The 26,133-nt window shown below is 36.4% G+C and overlaps 1 protein-coding gene across 2 annotated transcripts in view; it reads right to left on the bottom strand.

Moving 5' to 3' along the window:
• CENPC (centromere protein C) overlaps positions 1-26,133 on the bottom strand; it is an 88,143-nt gene that overhangs the window by 30,631 nt on the left and 31,379 nt on the right. The window contains exons 9-12 of one of the 2 annotated variants that reach the window (XM_008708701.2): positions 23,940-24,131; positions 17,564-17,855; positions 9,700-9,843; positions 8,471-8,553 (exon numbers count right to left, since the gene is read on the bottom strand). In XM_008708701.2, the coding sequence (XP_008706923.1) occupies positions 8,471-8,553; positions 9,700-9,843; positions 17,564-17,855; positions 23,940-24,131 (711 nt within the window). The remainder of the gene's footprint in view (positions 1-8,470; positions 8,554-9,699; positions 9,844-17,563; positions 17,856-23,939; positions 24,132-26,133) is intronic. The other variant, XM_008708702.2, reaches the window with a different exon arrangement.

Below are 26,133 nucleotides of genomic sequence, written 5' to 3'. Positions count from 1 at the left end.
CTTTCCCCGCCGCTTCGGGTCTGCGAGTCTGTGCCTGATCCCCAGTGCAGCATACTTTTGCACTCCAGTGTTATATCACCTTCCCAGTGCCAGCTTATGACGGCTCCCTCCCCCTTCTGTTTATCTTCCAATATCTGCCTGAAGAATCATGGTTCCACCCTTCATACCTCAAGACCGTAGAAGGTATTCTGTTTGTAGAGATCCAGCTATATATTCTTACATCTCAGGCTGATTTCATGGGTGTTCAGAATGGTTTGGGAGAGATCCAGCTAAATTCAGGAGACCGGTTGAAACAGGATCCCTTACTACTCCGCCATCTTCCTCCCTCTCACAAAAGACTGTTTGAAATGACTGAACCGGGGTACCTGGGTGGCAGGCTCAGTCAGTTAAGCATCCAACTCTTGATTTCAGCTCAGGTCATGATCTCTAGGTCATGATACTGAGCCCCGAGTTGGGCACCATTCTGAGCATGGGGCCTCCTTTAGACTTTCTCTCTCTCTCTCCCTCTGCCCTTCCCCACCCTGCTTGTGCATGCATGTACTCTCTCTCTAAAAAAAAAAAAAAAAAAAAAAAATTAAAATTAAATGACTGAATTAGATACATTATAAAATTGCTGGCTAAGAAGAAACTTCAGTGATCATAAAATCTAATTTCCCTGTCCAGAACTGGCAAATCTATAGAGATCTATACAAATTAAAAGTAGATTAGTGGATGCTGTAGGCATAGGAGGTATGAGAGGTGAGGGAATGAAAGGTGCCTGCTAAAGATAAAGAATATGGGGTTTCTTCTGGGGATGATAGAAATGTTCTAAAATTTATTGTGGTGATGGTTATACACCATTGAATCATATCCCACTAAGGGGTAAATTTTATGGTATGTGAGTATCTCAATATATATCTCAATAAAGCTGTTACCAAAAAACACCTAATTTCTCATGCAATCCCCACTAGAAAAAGTATAGGGCTAGTCACTGCTTGAAAATTCTCCCATAGCACTGAGCTGTGGGAAGCAGCTGATGGGATCAGAGAAGGAATGAAGCAAGTAAGTAAATATACAAAGGACAGTCCACTGAGAGAGCCTAGAAGCAATGATTTCCCAGTAACAGTGAGCACACCAAGCACCCAGATCTCAGTTTCTAAATGCCATTCTCCACTAAAAAGAACCAGGTTCCTTAGAAGTAAGTGATTCGAGAATGGAAACTGGGGAAGTAGACCAGAACGTCTTAAGCCAAAAAAAAAGAGAGAATATTCAAAAAATGGCAGAAATATAATAAAAAGACATAAGGACCAGTTGAAAGGACCAAATCTGGCACAATTTGAGTAGCAGAATAAATGAAAGAGATTACAACCATCAAATAAACAGGAACCCAGTAGCAGCCCATAATTATATAAATAAACAAATGAGAGAAGGGGTAAGAAAAGCTATTTCTTACAGAATGCCACTAATTAATAGGCAGGAATTACGAAAATAGAACAGCACAATTTGGTATCATCATTAGGGGCCGATGATTCGAGTGCGAGTCTTTAAAAGATGCCAAGATTGGTGTGAAGGTTTGAAAAGGAACACATTATTTTATAGCATCAGAATATCACACCACAAATTACCAAATTATAAAATTATATAATTTTATAATTTACCAATTATAAAAGAGAATAACCATCTCTTTAGAGTAGAGATAATAACTTAAACAGGTAATCAAGATTAACATCACCAGCAGGAGATGGGTAAATACTGTGTCTCCTGATGTGATGCACAAAACACAGCATCATTTCTGTACTACTTCTGTCACATGTGCATGGCTGGCATCTGATCAGGAGGAAACATCAGAAAGCCTCAAGTAGAAAGTTATTCTAAAGAATAAAATCTGTACTCTCTCAAAAAAATATAAAGGTCAGGAAAGTTAGAAAATGCCTAATGAACTGTTCCTTATTGAAGGAAACTTAACGGACAGGAGAGCTAAATGCAATCTATGATCCTTAATTGGATCCTGAACCAGAACACTAATGGAACTGCTGGTGAAATCTGCATGGATCAGTGAAGGAATATTAGTGTTATATTAATGCTGATTTGGTTAAAGTGTCCAAGTGTCCCAACACTGTATGTTCTTGTCTTACATTATATCTGCATACACTTACACATAACACTATGTCTGCAACTTGTTCTCAAAGAGTACAGAAAAGGCTAATACTAATAGCCAAAGCAATCTTGAGAAAGAACAAAGCTGGAGGTATCACAATACCAGATTTCAAGATATACTACAAAGCTGTAGTACACCAAAACAGTATGATACTGGCACAAAAACAGACACACGGATCAATAGAATAAAAGAGAGAACCCAGCTATAAACTCATCCTTATATAATCAATTAATCTATGACAAAGGAAGCAAGAATATACAACAGGGAAAAGATAGCATATTCAATCAATGGTGTTGGAAAAAATGGAGAGCTACATGCAAAAAAATAAATAAAAAAGAAAAGACCACACTTTCTTATACTTTACACAAAAAATAAACTCAAAATGGATTACCGACCTGAAAGTAAGACCTGAAACCATAAAACTCCTAGAAGAAAACAGAGGCAGTAATCTCACTGACATTGGCTGTAGCAACATTTTTCTAGATATGTTTCCTTGGGCAAGGGAAACAAAAGCAAAAATAAACTATTAGGACTACATCAAAATAAAAAGCTTTTGCACAGCAAAGGAAACCAACAACAAAATGAAAAGGCAACCTACTGAATGGGAGCAGATTATTTGCAAATGATATATCCAGCAAGGGGTTAATATTCAAAATATGTAAAGAACTTAACGCAATACCAAATAATCCGATTTAAAAATGGGCAGAGGACCCGAATAGACATTTTTCCAAAGAAGACATCCAGGTGGGCAGCAGACACACGAAAAGATGCTCAACATCAGTCATCAGGGAAATGCAAATAATGCATAATGAACTACCACCATATACCTGGCAGAATGGCTAGAATCAAAAAGATAAGAAACATGTTGGTGAGGATATAGAGGAAAATGAACCTTCATGAGTATTGGCAGAAATGCAAATTGGTGTGCCACTGTGGAAAACAGCATGGAAGTTCCTCAAAAAAGTTAAAAATAGAACTATCATGTAATCTAGTAATTCCACTACTCAGTGTTTACCCAAAGAAAATGAAAAGACTAACCTGAAAAGATATATGCACTCCTCTGTTTACGGCAGCATTATTTAAAATAGCCAAGATACAGAAGCAACCCAAGTGTCCATCCATAGATGAATGGATAAAGATGATGTGGTATGTATACAAACCACACACACACACACACACACACACACACACACACACACACACAGTGGAATAGTACTCAGGCATAAAAACCGTGACAACTTGCCATTTGCAACAACATGGATGGAATGGATAGACTTAGAGGGTATAATACTAAGTGAAACAAGTCAGTCAGAGAAAGACAAATACCATATGATTTCACTCGTGTGGAATTTTTTTTAAAGACTGTATTTATTGATTTGAGAGAGAGAGAGCATGAGAGAGAGCACGAGCAGGGGGAAGGGGCAGAGGGAGAGGGAGAAGCAGACTCCCCACTGAGCAGGGAGCCTGATGCGGGACTCAATCCCAGGACCCCAGGATCATGACCTGAGCTGAAGGCAGATGCTTAACCAACTGAGCCACCCAGGCACCCGACTCATATGTAGAATTTAAGAAACAAAACAGTTGAACAAAGAAAACAAGAGACAAAGAAAACAGACTCTTAAATACAGAGAACATACTGGTGGGTGCCAGAGGAGAAGTGGGTGAGGGATGAGTGACATAGATAAAGGGGATTAAGAGTACATTTACGATGAGCACTGAATAAAGTATAAAAATGCTGAATCATTATATTGTATACCTAAAACTAATGTAACACTGTATGTTAATTATACATACAGGGTGTGGAGCCTACATTAAAAAAAAAAAATTTTTTTTAAAGGCTAATGATAAGAAACTTGTATGAACATATATGTAGCAGAGGCAGGGAGGGAGATGGAACAAATGTTGTAAAATGTTGACAACTGTGGAATCTGGGTAAAGCAGATATGGGATTTCAGGGTAAGTTTAAAATTAATAATTTCTAAAATTTAATAATTTAATTAATAAATTTAAAAATTTCCAAAAAATTATTTTTTTTAAAGATTTTTTATTTATTTATTTGCCAGAGAGAGACAGCCAGTGAGAGAGGGAACACAGCAGGGGAGTGGGAGAGGAAGAAGGAGGCTCCCAGCGGAGGAGCCCCACGCGGGACTCGATCCCGGAACGCCGGGATCACACCCCGAGCCGAAGGCAGACGCCCAATGACTGCGCCACCCAGGCGCCCCCCAAAAAATTATTTTTAAAAACAGCAACAGAGATAACTCCTGAATTTCAAATACTAAAGAATCCTAATAAGCATGGAGATAGAAGAAAACAGGTTACCTACAAAGAAAACAAGAAATAAGTCTGCCTTTAAATTTCTACTCATAAGCATTAGCTATTGTGAGGCAAAAGATAAATAGCCAGCTAGTTTAAAGGAAAAAAGATTATGACTCAAAGATTATTTTTACTATTAAACTGGTTGTAAAAAAAAAAAAAAAAGATTCCTGAGTTCTTGCTGGCATATGTGAGAATGTCTACCAACTATACAAGGAAGTAACAAGGCTATCTGTAAGTATAAATGTGTTAAACATTTATTAAAGGCAAAAATACTGACAGAAAAAGTTAAAAATAAAAATTCAATCACGTACTGTTTCTAAACCACTTTGTTTTAGTTCTGTAGGAAAGGTTAAGTAAAAAGATGAATAAAAATATTAAAAAGAACAATGAACCAAAAGAAAGCAGGGGTCACAATATTAATATTAGACAAAACAGACTGCAAGGTAAAAGCACTGTAACAGGATCAAGAAGATAAATTTGACCAAAGCAGGTACATTCCATATAAAGGCTTACATGCTTTAGTAACAGTGCTGAAAGGTACAGAGCAAACACTGCAGAAAATAGGAGAAAAAAAGCAGACCATTGCAGTGGAAAACACTTCACTTCAACTCTGGCAGTCTTCAGCAGATTTCACAAATCACAAGCAAGGATATAAAAGATCAAATTAATATCTAATGTAACACGTTCAATTCTAAGATCCTATTCTTTTCCCCAAAAACTGCTACTTCCCCAGTAGTCTCCAAATCAAGTAAGGACAACACCATTCTTTCAGGTGCTCAAGCCAAAAGCCTTAAAGTTATCCCTGACATCTCTCTTACATCCTACATCCCATCAGGAAACCCTGTTGATTCTATCTTCAAAAATATCCAGGGGTGCCCTGCTTCTTCCCCTCCCACTCCCCTGCTGTGTTCTCTCTCTCGCTGTCTGTCACATAAATAAATAAAATCTTAAAAAAAAAAAAAAAATATCCAAAATCCTACTACTGCTCTCCACCTTTCACTGCTACCACCCTAGTCAAAGCAAACTCTCACTGGGATTATTAATGTCTCACCAACCAGTCTCCCTGTTTCCAACCTTACACCAGCCCCCTCAAACTCACCAGTCCTCCCCTAACACAGCAGCCACAGTCATTCTGTTTATAGGTCCATCATGTCTCTCCTCTGCTCAAAACCCTCCAACGCCTTATCATCTCTCTTAGGAAAAGCCAAAAATCCTTAAAATAGCCTGTAATATCCTATGTGATCTTCCATTCTTGTTATCTCTGTGACATCATCTCCTACTACTCTATCCCTCTTTTCTTTTGCTCTACCCAGTCTCCTTGGTGTTTCGCCATCAGACTCATTATCGTATCTGAACAACTGCCCTTGGTCTTCCCTCTAGCTAAGGCATTATTTCCTCATACAGCTACACGATTTGCTTCCTCATCTTTTTCATATTTCGCTCAAATGATCACTTCCTCAGTGAGGACTTTTCTGCCCATCTACCTAAGAATGTAACTGCCATTTCCCACCACAAAATCCCTGCTTTATTTTTGTACTTTCAATTCAGCAAATCATAAGTTTTGCTATCTTTTTTTTATTGTCTTCTATCCTGGTCCCCCAGAAAGTAAGCTCCAGGTGGACAGAAGTTTTTGTCAGTTTTGTTCACTACCATATCTGCAGGCTCTAGAAGGATACATAGTAAGTATTCCATAATATTCAACAAATTTTTAAGAGTTCTGGGGCACCTGGGTGTAAGCATCTGCCTTCGGCTCAGGTCATGATCTCAGGGTCCTGAATTTTATATGTTCTAAGCATACTATAGATCACAAAGAAAATAATAAATTCAAATAATAATAAATTCAAATAAATTCAAATTCTTAATTCAAATAATAAATAATACAAGCCAAAGTTCCCTAGAACAATGAAACGAAACTAGAAATTGTTAAAGAACAAAACACTTCAGAATAACAGCCAACATTATGTTTTAACATAAGCCAGATATTAAACTAACAAGAAAGCTATGGGATTGGAAATGATATCTCCATTTTACATATAAGGATGCTGAAGGTAAGAGCAATGAAGTTTTTAACTCAAGATAACATAATAAGTAAGTAGTAGAGCTGGGTTCAACCCCAGGGACTCTGGAGACCAAGCTCTTGGCTAATATAGTCTTTAAAAAACTCCTGGCTCAAAGAAAAATCACTGTAATTTAGGGTATACTACTGTAAGAATATAACATTTGGGGCAGCCTGGGTGGCTCAGTTGGTTTAGTATCCAACTCTTGATTTCGGCTCAGGCCATGATTTCCAGGTTGTGGAACTGAGCCCCACATCAGGCTCTGCGCTCAACAGGGAGTCTGCTGGAGATTCTCTCTCCTTTGCCCCTCCTCTTGCCCCTCCCCCTGCTCACGCTCTCTCTCTCTTTCTCTAAAATAAATGAATAAATCTTAAAAAAAAAAAAAAAAAGAACACAACATTTAAAAAGCTATAAAATTGGAGCACCTGGGTGGCTCAGTCAGTTGAGAGTCCGACTCTTGATTTTGGCTCAGGTCATGATCTCAGGGTAGGGAGATCAAGGCCCAGGTGGGGCTCCACACTCAGTAGAGAGTCTGCTTCAGACTCCTTCTCTCCCTCTCGCTCTGCCCCAACCCCACTCACACTCTAAATAAATAAATACATACATACATACATAAAATCTTTTTAGAAATTTTTTAAAACAAATAAATAAAAAGCTGTAAAATTAAGCCAAAACTGTACTCAGGAAAATTCATTGTTTTTTCAAATAAAAAATTTTTTATCAAATAAAAAATAGAAAAATAATTAGAGAAAGCATTCAACTTAGAGGAGAAAAATAATAAATCAAAATACAGGGAGAAAAAAATAATTTAAAAGGAAAAACAAAGGGGGTTCCTCACTGGCCCAGTTGATAGAGCCTGCAACTCTTATCAGGATTGTAGGCTCAAGCCCCACATTAAGTATAGAGATTACTTAAAAATAAAATCTTTAAAAAAACAAATTCCACCTTCCTAGCATTTCAAGAGATGCAAATCAAAAGGAAAAACAGGGGCGGTGTGTGGCTCAGTCAGTTGAGTGTCCAAATCTTGATTTTGGCTCAGGTCATGATCTCAGCGTTGTGAGATCAGCTCTAAGCTCAGCAAGAAATCTGCTTAAGATTCTCTCCCTTTCCCTCTGGACACCCCACCCCCCACTCATGGGCACACCTGTGTGTGTTCTCTCTCTTCCTCTCAAAAAAAAAAAAAAAAAAAAGAGAGAGATCCCAATTTTAAAAAATAAAAGGAAAATGAATTAGTGAATTAGGAAAGAAAAAACAGTGTAACAGATTAAATTCCAAGCACACATTCTTTAGCAGCATAAAAATTACAAAACTATTAAGAGGCATTTTAAAAACTTTACTATGTAAAGTTTCAAACATATTTAAAATAGAAAAAATGATATAATGAAACTGATACACCCATCATACAGCTACAGTAATCAATACATGGCTTATCTTGCTTCGTTTATACCCTTAGCAGCTTAACGCTTTTATTTTTTTTAAAGATTTATTTATTTATTTGAGAGAGAGAGAGAAAGAGAAAGTGTGTGGCAGTCAGAGACAAAGGGAGAGGGACAGAAAGTCTCAAGCAGACTGCACTGAGCATGAGCCCAATACTGGGCCCTATCTTACAACCCTGAGATCATGACCTCAGCTGAAATAAGAGTCAGGCACCCAACCAACTGTGCCATTCAGGCGCCCCTTAACATTTTTCAATACTAGAGTAGATACTTTAAATGTCAATTATTTCATTATGTTCTACCTCAAAGAAAGGACTGTCACTCTGTCATTCTTTCTCTTTCTCTTCCTCCCTCTATCACATAGGTGTAAGGTCTTACAAATCTCTAAAGACATAGTAAGGCTCTTAAGAGTAAGTACTCAATACACATTTGCAACTGGTGATAATTTATATAAAACAGCACACCTTACTTTGTATGCATAATGCCATAAACATCAAGACAACAGACAATAAATAATAACCTACTTGAACTTTCCTGAAATTCCTTGTCATCCACATCAGAATTATTCTTTCCAGGTTTTAAATAATTCTTCAACTTGAAAGGTCCACTTTAAGATAAAAAAGTAAACCATCAAATTTGTGCTTTTATAATACATGTATCTAATTATCTACCCTAATTTTTCCCCCCAAAACTACCAAAGGTTTCCTTCTTATAAAACCAACAGTGATGTTACAGATCACCAAAAATATATTTACATGCTACATAAAACAAAGAATCTATAATTTAATCCTATAACTGTCAAACAGAACAAATACTGAATTTTATAACCTTTTAAACTTCATGAGTCAATTATAAATTTTAAATCAACTCAAGTAACACCCCTTGATAAAAATCAAATTATAAAAATATTAGAAATACATCAGCTTGTCATAATTTAAAAATACAGTAAAAAACAAGTGGAATTTAAAATATACTCCAAAAATTGCTCAGAGATAATTCAGCTTATTCCAGTCCTAGATTCCTTTCCTTCTATTATGAACCCAGGATAGGCCTAGTAGTCATAACCCACCTTAAAGAAATCTTAGCCATCACTTAAAAGTCTTGAGAATCTGTTATAATTTACCATTCCTTCATTTTAAAAAAGGGTATATGACTTCAGATATTATAAGAGTAGGTTAATTTGGTTTGTTCACTGAGTGTACCTGTTTTAAACACATACCACAAATTCTTAAATACTCCTCTTTTCAAGAGAGAGAGCCTAATCACCCGTTCCTTGAATGTGGTCTGGACTTAATGACTTGTTTCTAACAAACACAACGAAGTGGAAGTGACAGTATGCAACTTCAGAGACTAGGTCATTAAAAGGCAATTTTAACCTCCATCACAGTCACACTTTCTCTTGGATCACTCGCTTTATAAAAAGCCAGCTGTCATATTGAACAGCCCTATGGAGAGGGCCACATGACAAGGAAGGCCTACAGCTAACAGCCATGGGAGCAAACTACCTTATAAGTAGATCTTCCAGTCGCAGCCAAGCTTTCAAAGGACCGCAAACCAGGTAGGTATCTTGAATGCTACACCTCATTAGAACCCCTGAGTAAGAACTAGCCAGCTAACCCAGACTTCTGGGCCACAGAAACTATGAAACCATAGATGCTTGCAAGCCACTATTAAAGTTTGGGGTAATTTGTTACACAGCAATGAGTGACTCATATAATAAGTAAATCCAATTATCCTTAGAACACAAGCATACCTTCCTTCCAAAACTGAAGTCTTGGGCTCTTCAGAATCCAAGTTAGATTCTGCTGGCGTCTTGCATGTAAATCCCTTGATCTGAGACTTCAGATGAACATTCTGTCCAGTCATATTATCTTGATCTTTTGTGCTTCCTGTACTTCTGTGAAAATGTAAAGTATAAAACTGTTTTCATTTCTCCATAAAATATTTCTTCCAGAAACAATACACATTGAGTAGACAATATAATACTGGCTGTAACAAATATTAGAAAACCCTGTTCAGGTCCTAGGACTTACAACTAGCTTAGGAAGAAAATCTGATTCTAGGACCCACTAAGAAAAATTCTGAAATTCTACAGACCTGGCCTAAGATAGAGGTGATGACAGGTGGACGCAAGGAGACATTACCTACAGACAGCATATGATATAGATTACACATTTAACCTATCATTTTTTTGAAATCCACAAACAACTGAAATTGTTTTCTTTGACACCCCTAGTCAGCCTATTGAGGAACAACAGGGTACTAAAACAGACTCAGGCTCATCTCTTTAATAGCTAACAGCTAATCAGTTTATCTCCAATATATGCAAATAGGACACACTATTCCCAGACTGTATAATTTTTCTCTTCTCTCGCATTTCTCTTATAAGTCCTATGTTTCAATTTGTTTCTTGACTCAGTTACCAGCCTACCCTTATCATATGTGAAAAAATAATTTGCATGCAACATAACTAAAGAACATGCAGACTTTGGTCCTATAATCACAGCGTAAAGAAATAAAAGGGATTATAAGAGAATACTATGAACAATTATACGTCAACAAGTTAGACAACCTAGATGAAATGGATAAATTCCTAAAGACACACAAATTACCAAAACTGACTGAAGAAGTAATAATCTCAAAAGACCTGTAACAAGAGAATGAATCAGTAATCAAAAACTACCCAGAAAGAAAAGCCAGGCCCAAATGGTTTCATTGCTGAATTCTACCAATCATTCAAAAATACAAATTCTTCACAAACTCTTTCAAAAAACAGAAGAGAACGTCTCAACTTACTTTATGAAGCCAGGATCATATTGATACCAAAACTGGACAAAGACATCATAAGAAAACTACAAACCAAAAAAACTCAACAACATACTAGCAAAAGAAATCTAACAATGTATAAATAGAATTATACATACATCATGACCAAATGGGATTTACACCAGAGATGCAGTTTGGTCTACTATCCAAAAACCAATTAATATATCAGATCAATAATAAACAAAAATCACATCATCATATCAGATGCAAAAAAAAAAAAAACACTTAACGAAATCCAACACCTTTTTATGATAAAAATGCTCAACTCAACAAACTAGGACTAGAAGGGAACAGCCTCAACCTGTTAAAGGGTATATATGAAAAACTTACACCTAGCAATATACTAAATGGTGAAAGACTAGATGCTTTCCTCCTAAAATTTAGGAACCAAACAAGGAAGTCTGCTGTTGCCACTTCTATTAAACACTGTACTAAAGATTTTAGCCAGGGCAATTAGGCAATATAAAACAAATAAATAATAGATTGGAAAGGAAGGGTAAAACTTATCTCTATTCACAAATGACATGATTTTTATACTCAGAAAACCCTTGAAATACACTAAAAAGCTATCAAAACTAAATGACTTCAGCAAGGTTGCAGAATACAAGATCAAATACAAAAACCAATTGTATTTCTATACACTTGCAATGGACATTCAAAAATAAAATTTAAAAAGCAATTCTATTCATAATAGCATCCAAACAAATAAAATGTTTAGGAATGAATTTAACAAAAGAAGTATAAAACTTATGTTCTGAAAACATTGTTGTAATAAGTTAAAAAACTCAACAGATGGAAAAACATCCTGTGTTCATGGATCAATAGATTTATTGTTAAAATAGCAATATCCCCCAAACTGATATATAGATTCAATGAAACCCCTATCAGAATCTCAACTGATGTCTTTGTAGAAATTGACATGCTGATTCTAAAATTTATATGGAATTGTAAGGAACCCAGAATAGTCAAAACAATCCTGAAAAGGAAGAATAAAAAGGACTCATACTTCTTGATCTCAAACCCTTATCATAGGAACGGTAATCATGACAGTACAGTACTGGACCAAGAACTGATATACAGATCAAGAGAAAAAGTTGAGAATTCAGAAGGAAACATATATGTATGGTCAACTGATTTTCAATAACGGTGTTACGACCATTTAATGGGGAAAAAATAGTCTTTTCAATAAACATTTATGGGACAACTGGATAGTCATATGGAAAAGTTGAACCCTTACTTCAGAAATACACAAAAATTAACTCAAAATGGATGAAAGACCTAAATGTAAGAGAGATAAAACTATAAAACTCTTAGAAGAAAAGATAGAGACAAATCTTCATGAACTTGGATTCTTAGATATGACATCAAAAGTATAAGCAATAAAAAGATAAAATAAACAGACTGGACTTTATCAAAATTAAAAGCTTTTGTGCTTCAAAGGACACCATTAAGAAGCAAAAAGACAACCCACAGAATAGGAGAAAATATCTGCAAATCCCTTATTTGACAAGGAAGTTGTATCTAAAATATATAAAGACCTCTAATGACACAATTAAAAAACAAAACAAAACAAAAAGACAACCCAACTAAAAACAGGCTGAACACATCTTTTTCCAAAGATTTTTCCAAAGATTTGCAAATGGCCAATAAACACATGAAAAGATGCTCAACATCATTAGTCATCTGGGAAATGCAAATGAAAACCACAATGAGATACCACTTTCATACCAACTAGGATGGCTCACATCAAAGTCAGATAACAACAACCGTTGGCAAGGATGTAGAGATACTGGAACCCTCATACGCTGCTCAAAGAAATGTAAAATGGTGCAGATGCTTTGGAAAACAGTCTTGCAGTTCCTCAAACAATTTAAATATAGAATTACCATATGGCTCAGCAATTCTACTCCTGTGGAATGAAAACATATGTCCACATAGAAACCTGTACACAAATGTTTATACCAGCATTATTCAAAAGAGCCAAAATGTAGAAACAACCCAAATGTCCATCAATGAATGAACAGATAAACAAAACATGGTATAAGCATAAAATATTATTTAGTCATAAAAATTAATGAAGTACTACTGAAACATCCTATAACATGAAGGAAACTTGAAAATATCCAAACAGGAGGCACCTGGGTGGCCTAGTCAGTTAAGCATCTGACTCTTAGCTCAGCTCAGGTCTTGATCTCAGGATCATGAGTTTAAACCCCACTGGGGGGGAAGACGGGAGAGAAAATATCCAAACAGAAAGAAGCCAATACACTGGCGCCTGGGTGGCTCAGTCATTAAGCGTCTGCCTTCGGTTCAGGGCGTGATCCCAGGGTCCTGGAATCGAGCCCTGCATCCGGCTCCCTGCTCCACTGGGAGCCTGCTTCTTCCTCTCCCACTCCCCCTGCTTGTGTTGCCTCTCTCACTGGCTGTCTCTCTGTCGAATAAATAAATAAAATCTTAAAAAAAGAAAGAGAAGAAAGAAAGAAAGAAAGAAAGAAAGAAAGAAAGAAAGAAAGAAAGAGAAAGAAAAAGAAAAGAAGCCAGTACAAAAAAACTCACACTGTAGGGTTTTATTCAGGTGAAAATCCAAAATGTAAAATCTATACTAACAAAAAGTATATTAGTGGTTGCTTAGAGCAGTGGGAGAAGGAATAGGGAAATTCTAACTAAAGGGTACTGGCTTCTTTGTGAAGTACTGAAAATGCTCTAAAATTGACTATGTTGATGGTTTGCACCTGTGAATATACTATAAAACCATAATTGTACACATTTCATGACTGAATTGTACGGTATGTGAAGTATCCTTCATAAAACTTTTTAAAAAGAAATCTACCGTAATGAGCTTCTGTTCCATCTGGCTTATAGAAATAATAAAGAAATTAAGTGAATAAATTTGAATGAAAGAAACTCAGTGGAAATTGCTTACACTTTAAGTGCTCTAGCTCTTAAAGTTTGGTTTATTTTGTTCCCAAAAGGTTTTAACAGGGGAAAAGGAAGTTAGATTGTAGTTTAATTAATGCTCATGGTTATAAAAAAGCCAAACAAAAAATATCACTTTTAAACAAGTTAAAAGTTTCAATATCTATTATATACATGCAGAGAGAAGTAACTCACGTAACATTTCTAATCAGGAAGATGCCTTAAAAATTTTTTTTAAAAAAAAAGAACACTCCTTAAACAAATTATCTGTTTTGGCTTAAATACTATTATCCATTTCCTCCCTGATTTCAACGTGTGTGTGTGTGTGTGTGTGTGTGTGTGTGTGTGTCATAATACTCTAGTATTGAAAAGGTTTAAATTTATTTTCTCCCAAAAAACCTACTAAGTTTTAATTTCTAAAATTCCTCTACTGGTTTTAATGGTGACAATAACATCTCTGAACATTATAAAATATAAAATTATGTACCCAACTAAGTTAAATAATAATAATGATAATAGGTAATACAGTTAAGGTCTTTATTTTTTTTAAGGTTTATTTATTTATTTTAAAGAAAGAGCACAGAGGGAGGGGCAGAGGTAGAGAATTTCAAGCAGACTCCCCACCAAGCGGGAGTTCATCATGTGGGGCTCAACTCCACAACCCATGAGATCATGACCTGAGCTGAAATCACAAGATGGACAATCAACCAACTAAGCCACCCAGACTCCCCCATAATGTCCTTTTTAAAAAAGTAATTTTTTTTTAATTTTATTTATTGAGAGAGAGAGGTAAGAGAGGGCACACGAGTGGGGGGAGGCGCAGAGGGAGAGAGAGAATCTCAAGCAGACTCCCCGGTGAGCACAGAGCCCAATGCGGGGTTCAATCCCACAACCCTGAGATCATGACCTGAGCCCCAATCAAGATTTGGAGGCTCAACCAACTGAGCCACCTAGGTGCCTGGGAATTAATTCTTACAGTGCCATAAATTATAAGAACTCAATGCATAACCTTAAGTTGTGTTTTCAAAACCTTTAGTTAACTTTAAGACTTTAGATTAGTATTAAATTACGTTAATAATTAATCTTTGGATACGTGGACAATTCCTAAGCTAAACAAATACAAAACTGGTTTCTAAACATAGTTCTAATTTACCTCTGTCTCACACATTTTAAAATGACCATCAAACAGACTAAAAACATATCAATGCCTTCAGATGCTAATATACAATTCACGTTAGCCACTATAAAAACAATGTTAAAAGGTTTATGTAATATGTACTTGGACACAGCAATAGCTATCTAGTTCTTGATTACCTACTTTGATATCCCTAATTTCCAAAGGAAACAAAAGCTGGTTGCTTAGAGGTTGAAAATACTTGAGACTACACTAAATAAAACAATTACAGAAAAATATAAATAACATACACAAAGTAATGAATATGTTTTATATATCAAATCAATTCTTATAATTTATTAAGAAGGTAAAATCAACACAAATTATATGCTATCTGGGGAGTCTGGGTGGCTCAGTCAGTTAAGTGTCTGCCTTCAGTTCAGGTCCTGATCTCAGGGTCCTGGGATTGAGTTCCATATCGGCCTCCCTGCGCAGCACGGTGTATGCTTCTCCCTCTCCCACTGACCCCTGCTCATGCTCTCACTCACTCACTCGCTCTCTCTCAAATGAATAAAAGAATTCTCACACCTTGCTATGTGATTATAAATCAGGCCAACCAATTTGGAGAGTGATGCAGCAGTATTTAGGCAAGTTAACATGTACATACCCTAAAATGCAGCAATTGTACTTCCTGTATATGTAATACTACAAGGACTCTCTCACACATATGCAGAAGGAAATATGTCTAAAATGTCCACTCAAAAATCATTTTTCAGGATGGCTGGGTGGCTTAGTCGGTTAAGTATCTACCTTCGGCTCGGGTCATATAACCAGGGTCCTGGGATCAAGTCCCGCATTGGGCTCCCTGCTCAGTGGGGAGTCTGCCTCTCTCTCTACCTCTATCCCTCCCCACTGCTCATGCTTGCTCTCTATCTCTCAAAACAAAATCTTTTTAAAAAATCATTTTTCATAGTGAAAAATTGTCGAGACTAAATACATCGTACACCTGAAAATATAACACTATGTTAATAATACTTGAAGAAAAGGAAGAGTAGCATTTAGAAATAAATAAAAATTACCATTTAAAAGAATAATAGCAAAAGTGGAAACCACCCAAATGCTCACCCTTTAATGAATGGATAAAAAGTGGTATATTATTTGCTATAAAAAGGAATGAGTACTTAAAAAAAAGAGAGAAACTAAATATTTTCATATAGCCATACAAGGTGTTAACTATAAACTCAACCAGCCACTTGTTTTTTTATATATACTGAGAGCTAAGAATGGTTTGTGTATCTTCTAAGGTTACATCTTAAATGATTATTTAACTACAGACATAACTGTTTCCATTTTGCCTTTTGGCCAGCAAAGCCTAAAATATTTACTATCTGGTCCTTTAAGAAAAGTTTGTCAACCTCCACTCTTTATAAAGGAATAAAAATAAATCATTTATCAACATGAATAATCTCAAAAATGAACTGTGGAAAAGAAGCAAGTCACAGAAGGATGTGTATACTAATAAAACCATTTTTATAAACTTTTAAAACCATACCACATGCTGTTCATATATACATGCACACATAGGAAAAGTATAAAAATATCCATGAGAATGGTAACTACCAAATTTAGTATATAGGCTACCGCTAACAAGAAAGAAGAATGAGCTCAGCAAAGGTACACATGGGATTTCAATGGTCACTATATTATATTTCTTAAGTGAGGTCATGGGGGAATCAGGTGTTACTTTTTTTTTGTAAACCTGAAATATTTTGTAAACCTGGAAAGTGGTATGGAAATGGTGTGAAAAAGTTAGAGAGAATGTGTATGGGATTTTTTTTCTGTACTACAATGACATACACTACTATATTTTAGGGCACTATAATTTATTTCCATACATACCTAACACCTTGCAGTTTCTCACATATAATATGTATTATTTGTTGAGTAAATGAAAGAATAAATACTATGTCAATAAGCAAAAATATGCAAGAACAACACCTAACTCCCTAGGTTGTTAGGACTGATAAAAATTCATTGAAAGTTCCTAGCAAATACTTGGCACATAACAAGCACCCAAAATATGTTAACTATTATCATCTTAGGGGGAGAAGTATTAAGATGTATACTTAATTATTGAAATCATATTAACCTCACTTAAAAGGAAGCAAATCAAACTATAAATTAAAAACGACTAAGGTGTGCCTGGCTGGCTCAGTTCGTTAAGAATCTGCCTTCAGCTCAGGTCATGATCCCAGGGTCCAGGGATTGAAGTCTGCTCCTGCTTCTACCTCTCCCTCTGTCCCTCCCCCAGCTCCTGTGCCCACTGTCTCTCTCTCACTCTCCTCTCTCTCTCTCCCAAATAAATAAAATCTTTTTTAAAAAAATGACTAAGATGGTTAATGATACTGAAATTAAAAAATTAAATACATTTTTTAAAATGACTAAAATGTAAATTTTACGTGTTTTTACCACTTTTTTAAAGAAAATAACTCTTAAGTGATGATAATACTTATTAAATATATCACTCACATCCCATGTACTATATTATTCCCCTTTTTAATATGATGAACCAAATTCAGATTACTATTTTGCCCTGGGGCATCCTCCAACTAACAGTTGAGTATGGATTTACAACCAGGTTTGCCAGACGGCAGAGACCTTTATGCTAATACTGTTTCTCCATAAATGATTAAATGACATTGACAAACTATTAAATGCTGAATAGCAAAAATAACTATATTGTATAACTAACAGACGTTACCCAGAATGATCAAGATTTTTCTTCTTAGCCAGGTTTTCCTCATTATTTTCCAATGACTCATTCTGGAAGCAACCAGAAATTTCATCACGGTCAATAATTCTTCCAGAATCTTTAGCATTTAAAAACTCCTGTGCTCTTGAGCTGCCTGAAGTAGTTCTCTTCTGCCCTTTAAATGGAATAGTTTTTTCCTCAATATTCTTAGATGATTGATTTGATTTTTCAGCAGGTTTTCGTCTACTGTTGTGACACACTGACAATTCATTTCTTCTTGAAGAATTGCTATAAATAAGACCTGAAGGATTCAATGATAACCTAAAGTTAGCATAATGTTTATCCAGATTATCGGGCTCACTGAAATACCAACATTATTTATTTACATGTAAACACACACACATACCAATCTCAAAGGCTCTGTTTTCAAATTAAATTCATAAACTATGCAGCTTTTCAACACCTTTAAATTTATCACAAGCTTCCAAAACCATTCTCTGTGTCTCTGCCCACTACTCTTTTGGCCATCCTTAAGATTCTGTCATTTCCCAAGCTTCCAGCTTCAGTTTCTCACTCTATATGTACCTACTTTGAGGGACCCTTCTACTCTTAACTTTAATTACCATGTAGATGCTGGTGTCATAATATTCACCTACCACTCTCCCCCAAATCTGACCCTCTGGTTTTAGTTCCTATCTTAATAAAAAGTATAACTATTTACCCAGACACCTACATCAGAAATCTGAGTCATCCAAGACTCCTGTTCCTATCCACAATCAAATCCCCTAATCCTGTCATTTCTACATTCTTAATACCTCTCAAATCCACTTCTTTCAAGCTCTATCATTGGACCCTCATCATTTCTTTTTTTTTTTAAGATTTTATTTATTTATTTGACAGAGATAGAGACAGCCAGCGAGAGAGGGAACACAAGCAGGGGGAGTGGGAGAGGAAGAAGCAGGCTCATAGAGGAAGAGCCTGACGTGGGGCTCGATCCCAGATCGCCGGGATCACGCCCTGAGCCGAAGGCAGACGCTTAACCGCTGTGCCACCCAGGCGCCCCGGACCCTCATCATTTCTTAACCAGATTACTAAAGCACCTCTTAGTCTCCCTTTCTCTAGCCTTGCTGTTCTTCAATCCATTCTTCACACTGCTTCAAGAATCATCTTAAGAAAACACAAGGTGCGTCATGACAACCTTGCTAAAATCTTTTAGTGATTATAACTTAAGGATTAAGTCCAAATATGTTCAATAATTTATTTCTACACCTAGAGTATTTACTTCATTAATCAAAATTTTCAACATTCTCCTCCAAATAAAAACCCAAAAAAGCCAGCAATACTGAACTACCTGCATTTCTCTAAAGCACTGGTTCTTAAATTGTTGGTCCTTAGACCAGCAGGATCAGCATCACTTGAGAATTTGTTTCAAATGCAAATTCTCAGGCTTCACTTCAGACCTACTAAATCAGAAGCTCTGAGGAGAGCCCAATAACCTGTGTTTTAACAAGCCCTCCAAATAACTCTGATAAAACAATTTTTAAAACATTAAACTCTCAGCTCCAGATCTCTGTACATGCTACTCTACTGGAAACATCCCATCCTTCCTCCTCATCCCACCCAATCACTCAGCTGATTTCTAATTCATCCTTCAGGAAGCTTTCCCTTATTCCCATGCCTAAATTAAGTAGCTCTCTCTCAACCCTTTAAAAATATTTATCATCCGTTTACTTATCTTTCTCTTCCAGCTGACTGACAATTCCTTGAGACCAAGATTGCTCTTTTACCTATCTATATTCCCAATGCCTAACACCAAGGGCAGGAAGGACTGTGGTGAAGCAATTTTTTCCAGTCTACTGAGATATAATTGACATATAACACTGTATAAGTTTAGGGTACACAACATAATAATTTTATATGTATGTATGTATTGCAAAATGAATACCAAAGAGTAAATCTTAAAAGTTCTCACCAAAAAAAAAAAAAAAAAAAAAGTTTAACTAGAGTGAGAAATTTAAGAAGGTGCTCACTCTCAGAGAGTCATACAAGTACTGAACCTGAATTCACACAACCCTGAGACAAGGTGCCTCCTCAAGTTTCTCATTCTCTGTTACTCATTTGCCCCATTCTAGTACTGGCCCTGCCTATCACCACATTCCTGCCTCACAGCATAAATGTTTCTGAACATACATGAAAAAGCAATAGGGCCACACATCTACTATAGGCAGCCTGCTTGCATATTAGGGAAATAAACAACGCATCAACAGTCAGGAAACCTGGGTTCTACTGTTTTCCAGTTTTAGCACAAAGGTCTATGACCTTAGGGTGCAAGTCATGTTGCTTTTTTGAGCTTCAGACTTTCTTTTCCTAGCAGATGAAGGATGTTTTAACTATGAGATCTATAAGCATTCCTCTATTTTTGTGACTCCCTAACTTGATCAGAAACTCAACATCTGTTTCAAGACTGCTACATAAGTCTTTTTTAGTAAGTCTCAGAGTCCTAGAAAGCTTATCCAGGCTTTGTAAGATTTTTATTTACCCATATATTTACACACTCATCTGCTACAGTACAGTTTCAGGCACCTGGGGCAGAAAGGTGAGTTCCTCAAAGCAGTAACAGGAGTAGATAATATTTTATATACTAATTACACGCCACTTAGTCCTTATAATGAGGTAGAAGGATTTGTAATCATGTTACAGAATAAGAAACTGAACAAAACAACTTACCCAAAGTGGAGAACTCATAATTTAAACTCAGATCTAAGTCCAAAATCCAAGGAAGGCTACAACAGAATATTTCTTTCTACTATCAATCAAGGATCCCAGTGACTCAAAAATTCATAGCAACAAGGCCTCAGATGTAGTGCCATATTTGTTCTACTCTCACTTATTGATCTAAATACCACAGAGTAAACAGTATCTGCATATGTAAATGTTACCTTATCATCTACCATCTTTTCATGATTACCTCCTTTAAAAGATGAAAAATGTTTCCAAAACAATAAATGTTTCACATTGTACAGAAAAGAGTTGGCATGGCAGACATAAGAATGTTAGACCTGCTTGCAAAGTTAGTTCTTGACTAGCATTTGGGAACTTTAATTTCGGAGGGTTCCCATCGTTTCCTAACTGATAAATGTGGTTTAGTGTGCCTAAAGTGCTTTGCAAAAAATATGATTTATGTCAAAGACTTGCTTTCCTTCAAGGAGTCTGGAATTTTAGTATTTGCTAGGCAGAGGGTGCCTAGGTGGTCACCTCCAGTAAAAGTCTCGGGCACTAAATCTCTAATGAGCTTCCCTAGTAGGTAACATTTCACACACCCATCATAAGTATTTATTGCCAAAAGAACTAAGTGTCTCTGGTATGAATCCATTGAGGACTCCTTCAGACTTTGCCAATGTACTTTTTCTCCGATTTTGCTTTGTATCCTCTTGTAGTAAGGAAACTTCAGACTTCCATTATCACTTCTCTCACTTCACTTTCACCTGATGGCCTTGCTTACTACTTCACTGAGAAAACAAAAAAGTCAGAAGAATACATATTCATCTTCTCACCATCAACTCTACCAAAGTACTTCCATCTGTGTACTGCATCACAGGCCCCTCCTTACCTATCTAAGGACTGTGATCCTATATTTATGCTCTAACTTTCTAGGAGGTTGGTTTTTGTGGGGGTTTTTTGTTGTTGTTTTTTTTTAATTCAGGAGTCTTTTTTAAGTTTTTATTTAAATTCCAGTTAGGAGGGGCACTGGGTGGCTCAGTCAGTTAAGCATCTGCCTTCAGCTTGGGTCATGGTCCCAGGGTCCTAGGATAGAGCCCAGCTTGGGGCTCCCTGCTTAGCAGGGAGCCTGCTTCTCCCTCTTCCCCTCCCCACTGCTTCTGCTCTCTCTCGCTATCTCTCTCTCTTAAATAAATGAATGGTATCTTTAAAAAAAAATTCTAGTTAGTTAATATACAGTATATTTGTTCAGGTGTACAATATAGTGATTTAACACTTCCATACATCACCCAGTGCTCGTTAGGACACGTGCACTACTTAATCCCCATCACCTATTTAACCTGTCCCCCTACCCACCTTCCTTCTGGTAACTATACGTTTGTTCTCTATAGTTAAGAGTCTGTTTCTTGGTTTGCCTATCTGTCTCTCCTTTTTTTTCCCTTTGCTCATTTGTTTTGTTTACATTCCACGTGAGTGAAATCATAGGTATTTGTCTTTCTCTGACTGACATATTTCGCTTAGCATAATACTCTCTAGTTCCATCCATGTCATTGCAGATGGCAAGATTTCATTCTTTTTATGGCTGAGTAATATTCTGTTGTGTATGTGTGTGTATACCACATCTTTATACATTCACCTGTCAAAGGACAGTGGGGCTGTTTCCATAATTTGTCTACTGTAGATAATGCTGCTATAAACATCAGGATGCATGTATCCCTCTGAATTAGCATTTCTATATTTTTTGGGTAAATATCTAGTAGTGCAATCACTGGATCACAGCTATTTTTAACTTTCTGAGGAAGCTCCATACTGTTTTCCACACTGGCTGCACCAGTTTGCATTCCCACCAACAGTACAAGAAAGAGGGTTCTCTCTTCTCCACATTTTATGAGGTTATTTTAAATGAGCAGATAAACTGACATAACATTTTGCACATTACAAAAAAAAAAAAAAAAAGACCTTCCTTTGACCCCACATCTCTATGTTCCCTTATCTTACTATCTCTCCTTCCTCACGTCCTACTCTTGAAACCACTTCAATCAGGCTTTTGGTCTGATCATTCCACAGAAACCATATCTATCAAAGTGACCAACAACTCCATATGGCCAAAATTATAGTCAGTTCTTAACTCTCATCTACTTCAAGCCATCAGCAGTATTTAAGAGTTCATCACTCAATTCTTAAAATGCTTTCATTACTTTGCTTCTATAACCCTAAATTCTCTTCTTTTCCTTTAACCTTACTAACTGCTCCTGTTTAGTTTCTTTTGGTGGATCTTCCTTCCCCTCTCGACCCCTGACATTGGAGTCTCCCAGGACTCAATCCTTGGCTTGCTTTCTTCTCTAGTTTAGGCTATCACTAGGTGATTTCAGGGAGTCCTAAAGTTTTAAATATCACCTATATATTGATAAGTCCCTAACTATATGTCCTCCCAAATCTTTCCCCCTAACTTTAAACTCATTTACCAGGCTATTTCCTCAATATAACTACTTTGATATCTAATTAATTTATTATAACCTGAAATCTTGACATCCTTTCCAAATCTGCTTCTTTCATACTTTCCCTCATCTCAGTAAACAGCAGAGCTCCCTTATTCTATCTGTTCAGGCAAAAAAAAAATCTGAGTCATCCGAGACTTCTGGTTCTCTTTTACTCCAATCTGTTAGTACCAAATCCAACCACTTTTCATCTCTTCCCTCCAACAATCTCTTAACTAGTGCCCATGCCCTAGTTTCCTCTCTATTTAACAGTAAGAAAAACTCTTTCAGGGGCGCCTCGGTGGCTCCATCGGTTGAGCATCTGCCTTCAGTTCAGGTCATGATCCCAGAGTCCCAGGATCTAGCCCCAAGTCGGGCTCCCTGCTCGGTGGGGAGTCTGCTTCTCCCTCAGACCCTCACCCCACTTGTGTTCTCTCTCTCAAATAATAAATAAATAAAATCTTTTTTAAAAAGTCTCAATTAAAAAAAAAAAAAAGAATAATTCTTTTAAAAGAGGACTCAATCAAGTCACTTTATTGCTTAAAATCTTTCAGTGGCTTCCCAATACACTATCTAAACTATCACAGCCTCTCTGACTTCATCTCTCCTGGCTTACTCATCTTTAGCCATAATGGCCTTCTTGAATTCCTCAAACATGCCAAGTATGCTCCATCAGCACCTTTAGAAATACTGTTCCTTTGGTCTGAAATGTTACACACCAAGTTATTTGTATGGTTCCCCTCTTCATTTTTCTGAGATATGTGCTCTGAAAGATCAAAATGGACTCTTTTTACTACCTTTTATAAAAACATTATTCTGTTCTATCTTCTTATCCACTCCCATTTCTACCATCTACTTCTCTTCTCTATCCTTTATCTGCTTTATTTTTCTTTATTGCCTATTACTGCATGAATTATACACTTATGCTGCTAGTCTTCCTCCACTCAAATATAAGTCCCATGACAGGAGGGCTTTGTTTTTCCACAGCTATATCCCTATACCTAGAATATAGTATATAGCAGAGCCCAATATCTTCACACTTCACTGTTTTAATATTTCTATTAATGACCCAATTTAACTTTGTCCTCATTAGATTTTCTACGGAAAATGGAGTATAAATCAAACATAAAGCCTCTTATAGAATGACTTTTTGGAGCTCTCAATGAACATCATTTAAATAAAATACTTACTCTGTTCTGACTTTACCACCCACCAATTAGATGGACGCCTGGAAATTCTTCGACTTCTTGTAATAGTTGAAGTCACTTCGTCAGGTACAAGTTTATTCTTCTTGGACCCACTGGGAAAATGCTTCTTTTTATATTCCTTATCTTTTTTCTGATTCTCTGTATAAAGACCATTAGTGCTATTTTTCTTGTTTCCTAAATTAAAGAAAACCATAAAAAAGAATTTACAATCTATGGAACCAAAGAGTTTTCAGAAAATCACAATAGGTTAAAAAAAAAAAACTCTCACTTATAGGAATGTCTTAAATCTATTCTGTGGGCTTCTTTCATCTCTCTTTTTTTAAAAGTCAAATGTTCTCGATAAGATCTGTTTCTGTCAGTTAAATGTAAACTTCTCACATTGCTTGATAACTAACATATACTCCTGAGCCAAAAAGTTGAGTATACTCTGAAAAAGGAAAAAAACATAGCTTCTTCCAACTACTTCCCAGTGTCCCAAGTTAAAAAAAAAAAAAAAAAAAGGTAACCACTGCTTCTCTGTTTTGAATTAAATCATTATTTTGTCAATATAACTTTTGAAAGAAGAGATTTAAAGCGAGGTTCCAATAAAGAGATGTTCCTATATGAAGGAAAAACATTATTTTTGTGAATAGAATTTAAAAAAAGAAAAGAGAGGGGCGCCTGGGTGGCGCAGTCGTTAAGCGTCTGCCTTCGGCTCAGGGCGTGATCCCAGCGTTCTAGGATCGAGCCCCACATCAGGCTCCTCCAATAGGAGCCTGCTTCTTCCTCTCCCACTCCCCCTGCTTGTGTTCCCTCTCTCGCTGGCTGTCTCTGTCAAATAAATAAAATAAAATCTTTAAAAAAAAAAAAAAAGAAAAGAGAATGAGATGAAACAATGAATATGGCAAGCAATACGTAGATAATGGAAAGGTTTGGTGTCAGCAATAACCTCATTTCACTACCATGACAAATGGGTAAAAAAATAATCTAACAGAAGGGTGAAATCAATTCTAGTTGTTTTTTGTGGCTGACAACCAGGAGAAAAAAAATCAGGGAAATAAATACAAGATATTTCAATACAAATATTACAGCTAAGAGGGGCACAATCACCAAAATGGAAAATTTCTTCTTCTCAGAAATAGGTTTAAAATATTAGGTGTTTATAAACAGAACAGAAAATTTTCTTGATCATCAAATAAATCAAGAAACCATTGGGGCGCCTGGTTGGCACAGCGGTTGGGCGTCTGCCTTCGGCTCAGGGCGTGATCCTGGCGTTATGGGATCAAGCCCCACATCAGGCTCCTCTGCTATGAGCCTGCTTCTTCCTCTCCCACTCCCCCTGCTTGTGTTCCCTCTCTCGCTGGCTGTCTCTATCTCTGTCGAATAAATAAATAAAATCTTTAAAAAAAAAACAAAACCATCATTTATCAAGCAACTGAGACAAAGATTTCTGGTCCAAAGAAGGAATTAAATTCATATCAAGTAGGAAATATTCATGGAGTAAACAAATACATAAAAGTATGTAAGACCAATAGAGCAGGTATTATATATACTCACATAATTAAATATGAAACTATACAGAACTTCTTAAAAAGATGAAAGGAGATCATAACACAGGTTAAAATCTGGAAATATGGGAAATACAAGACCAGACTTTCACTAAGAAGGTAAATTTGGGGAAATAATTCAGATGAAGATGATATCTAAAGCAAAGGAATAATTTTCTCAAGGCATGAATATAAAGAGCAAAGGGCAAACTATTAAATGGGGAATATGGAAAGAATCGCCAAAATCTGTAGATGAAATGAGGAAAAGTAATCCATAAAGACATAGAAGGAATTCAAACAAAAAAACAGGAGAATCAGAATATTACAGCATCAGAAATTAGCTAGCGTTTAATTAGGCTATAATGAAAACTACATCTTGTCATCTTTACAGTATGTAGCATATATCATTGTGTTTGGCACATAGGCTTGAAATATGAATTCAGGTGAACCAATGTTATAGTGGACAATGAAATTGGCAAAAGTATTTCCCAGCATAGGCTATTTTAGATAGGATCCAAGTTTTTGATACACCAAGTACACTTCACAGATCAGCTGTTTCAGCATCACCTGGGAGAGACTGTTTAGAAATACAGAATCTTGGGGTGCCTGGGTGGCTCAGTTGGTTAAACGTCCAACTCTTGATTTTGGCT

Source organism: Ursus maritimus, unplaced genomic scaffold (genome assembly GCF_017311325.1).
Source record: "Ursus maritimus isolate PB19 unplaced genomic scaffold, ASM1731132v1 scaffold_8, whole genome shotgun sequence".
NCBI lineage: Eukaryota > Metazoa > Chordata > Mammalia > Carnivora > Ursidae > Ursus > Ursus maritimus.
This window is presented reverse-complemented; position numbering and strand designations above follow the sequence as displayed.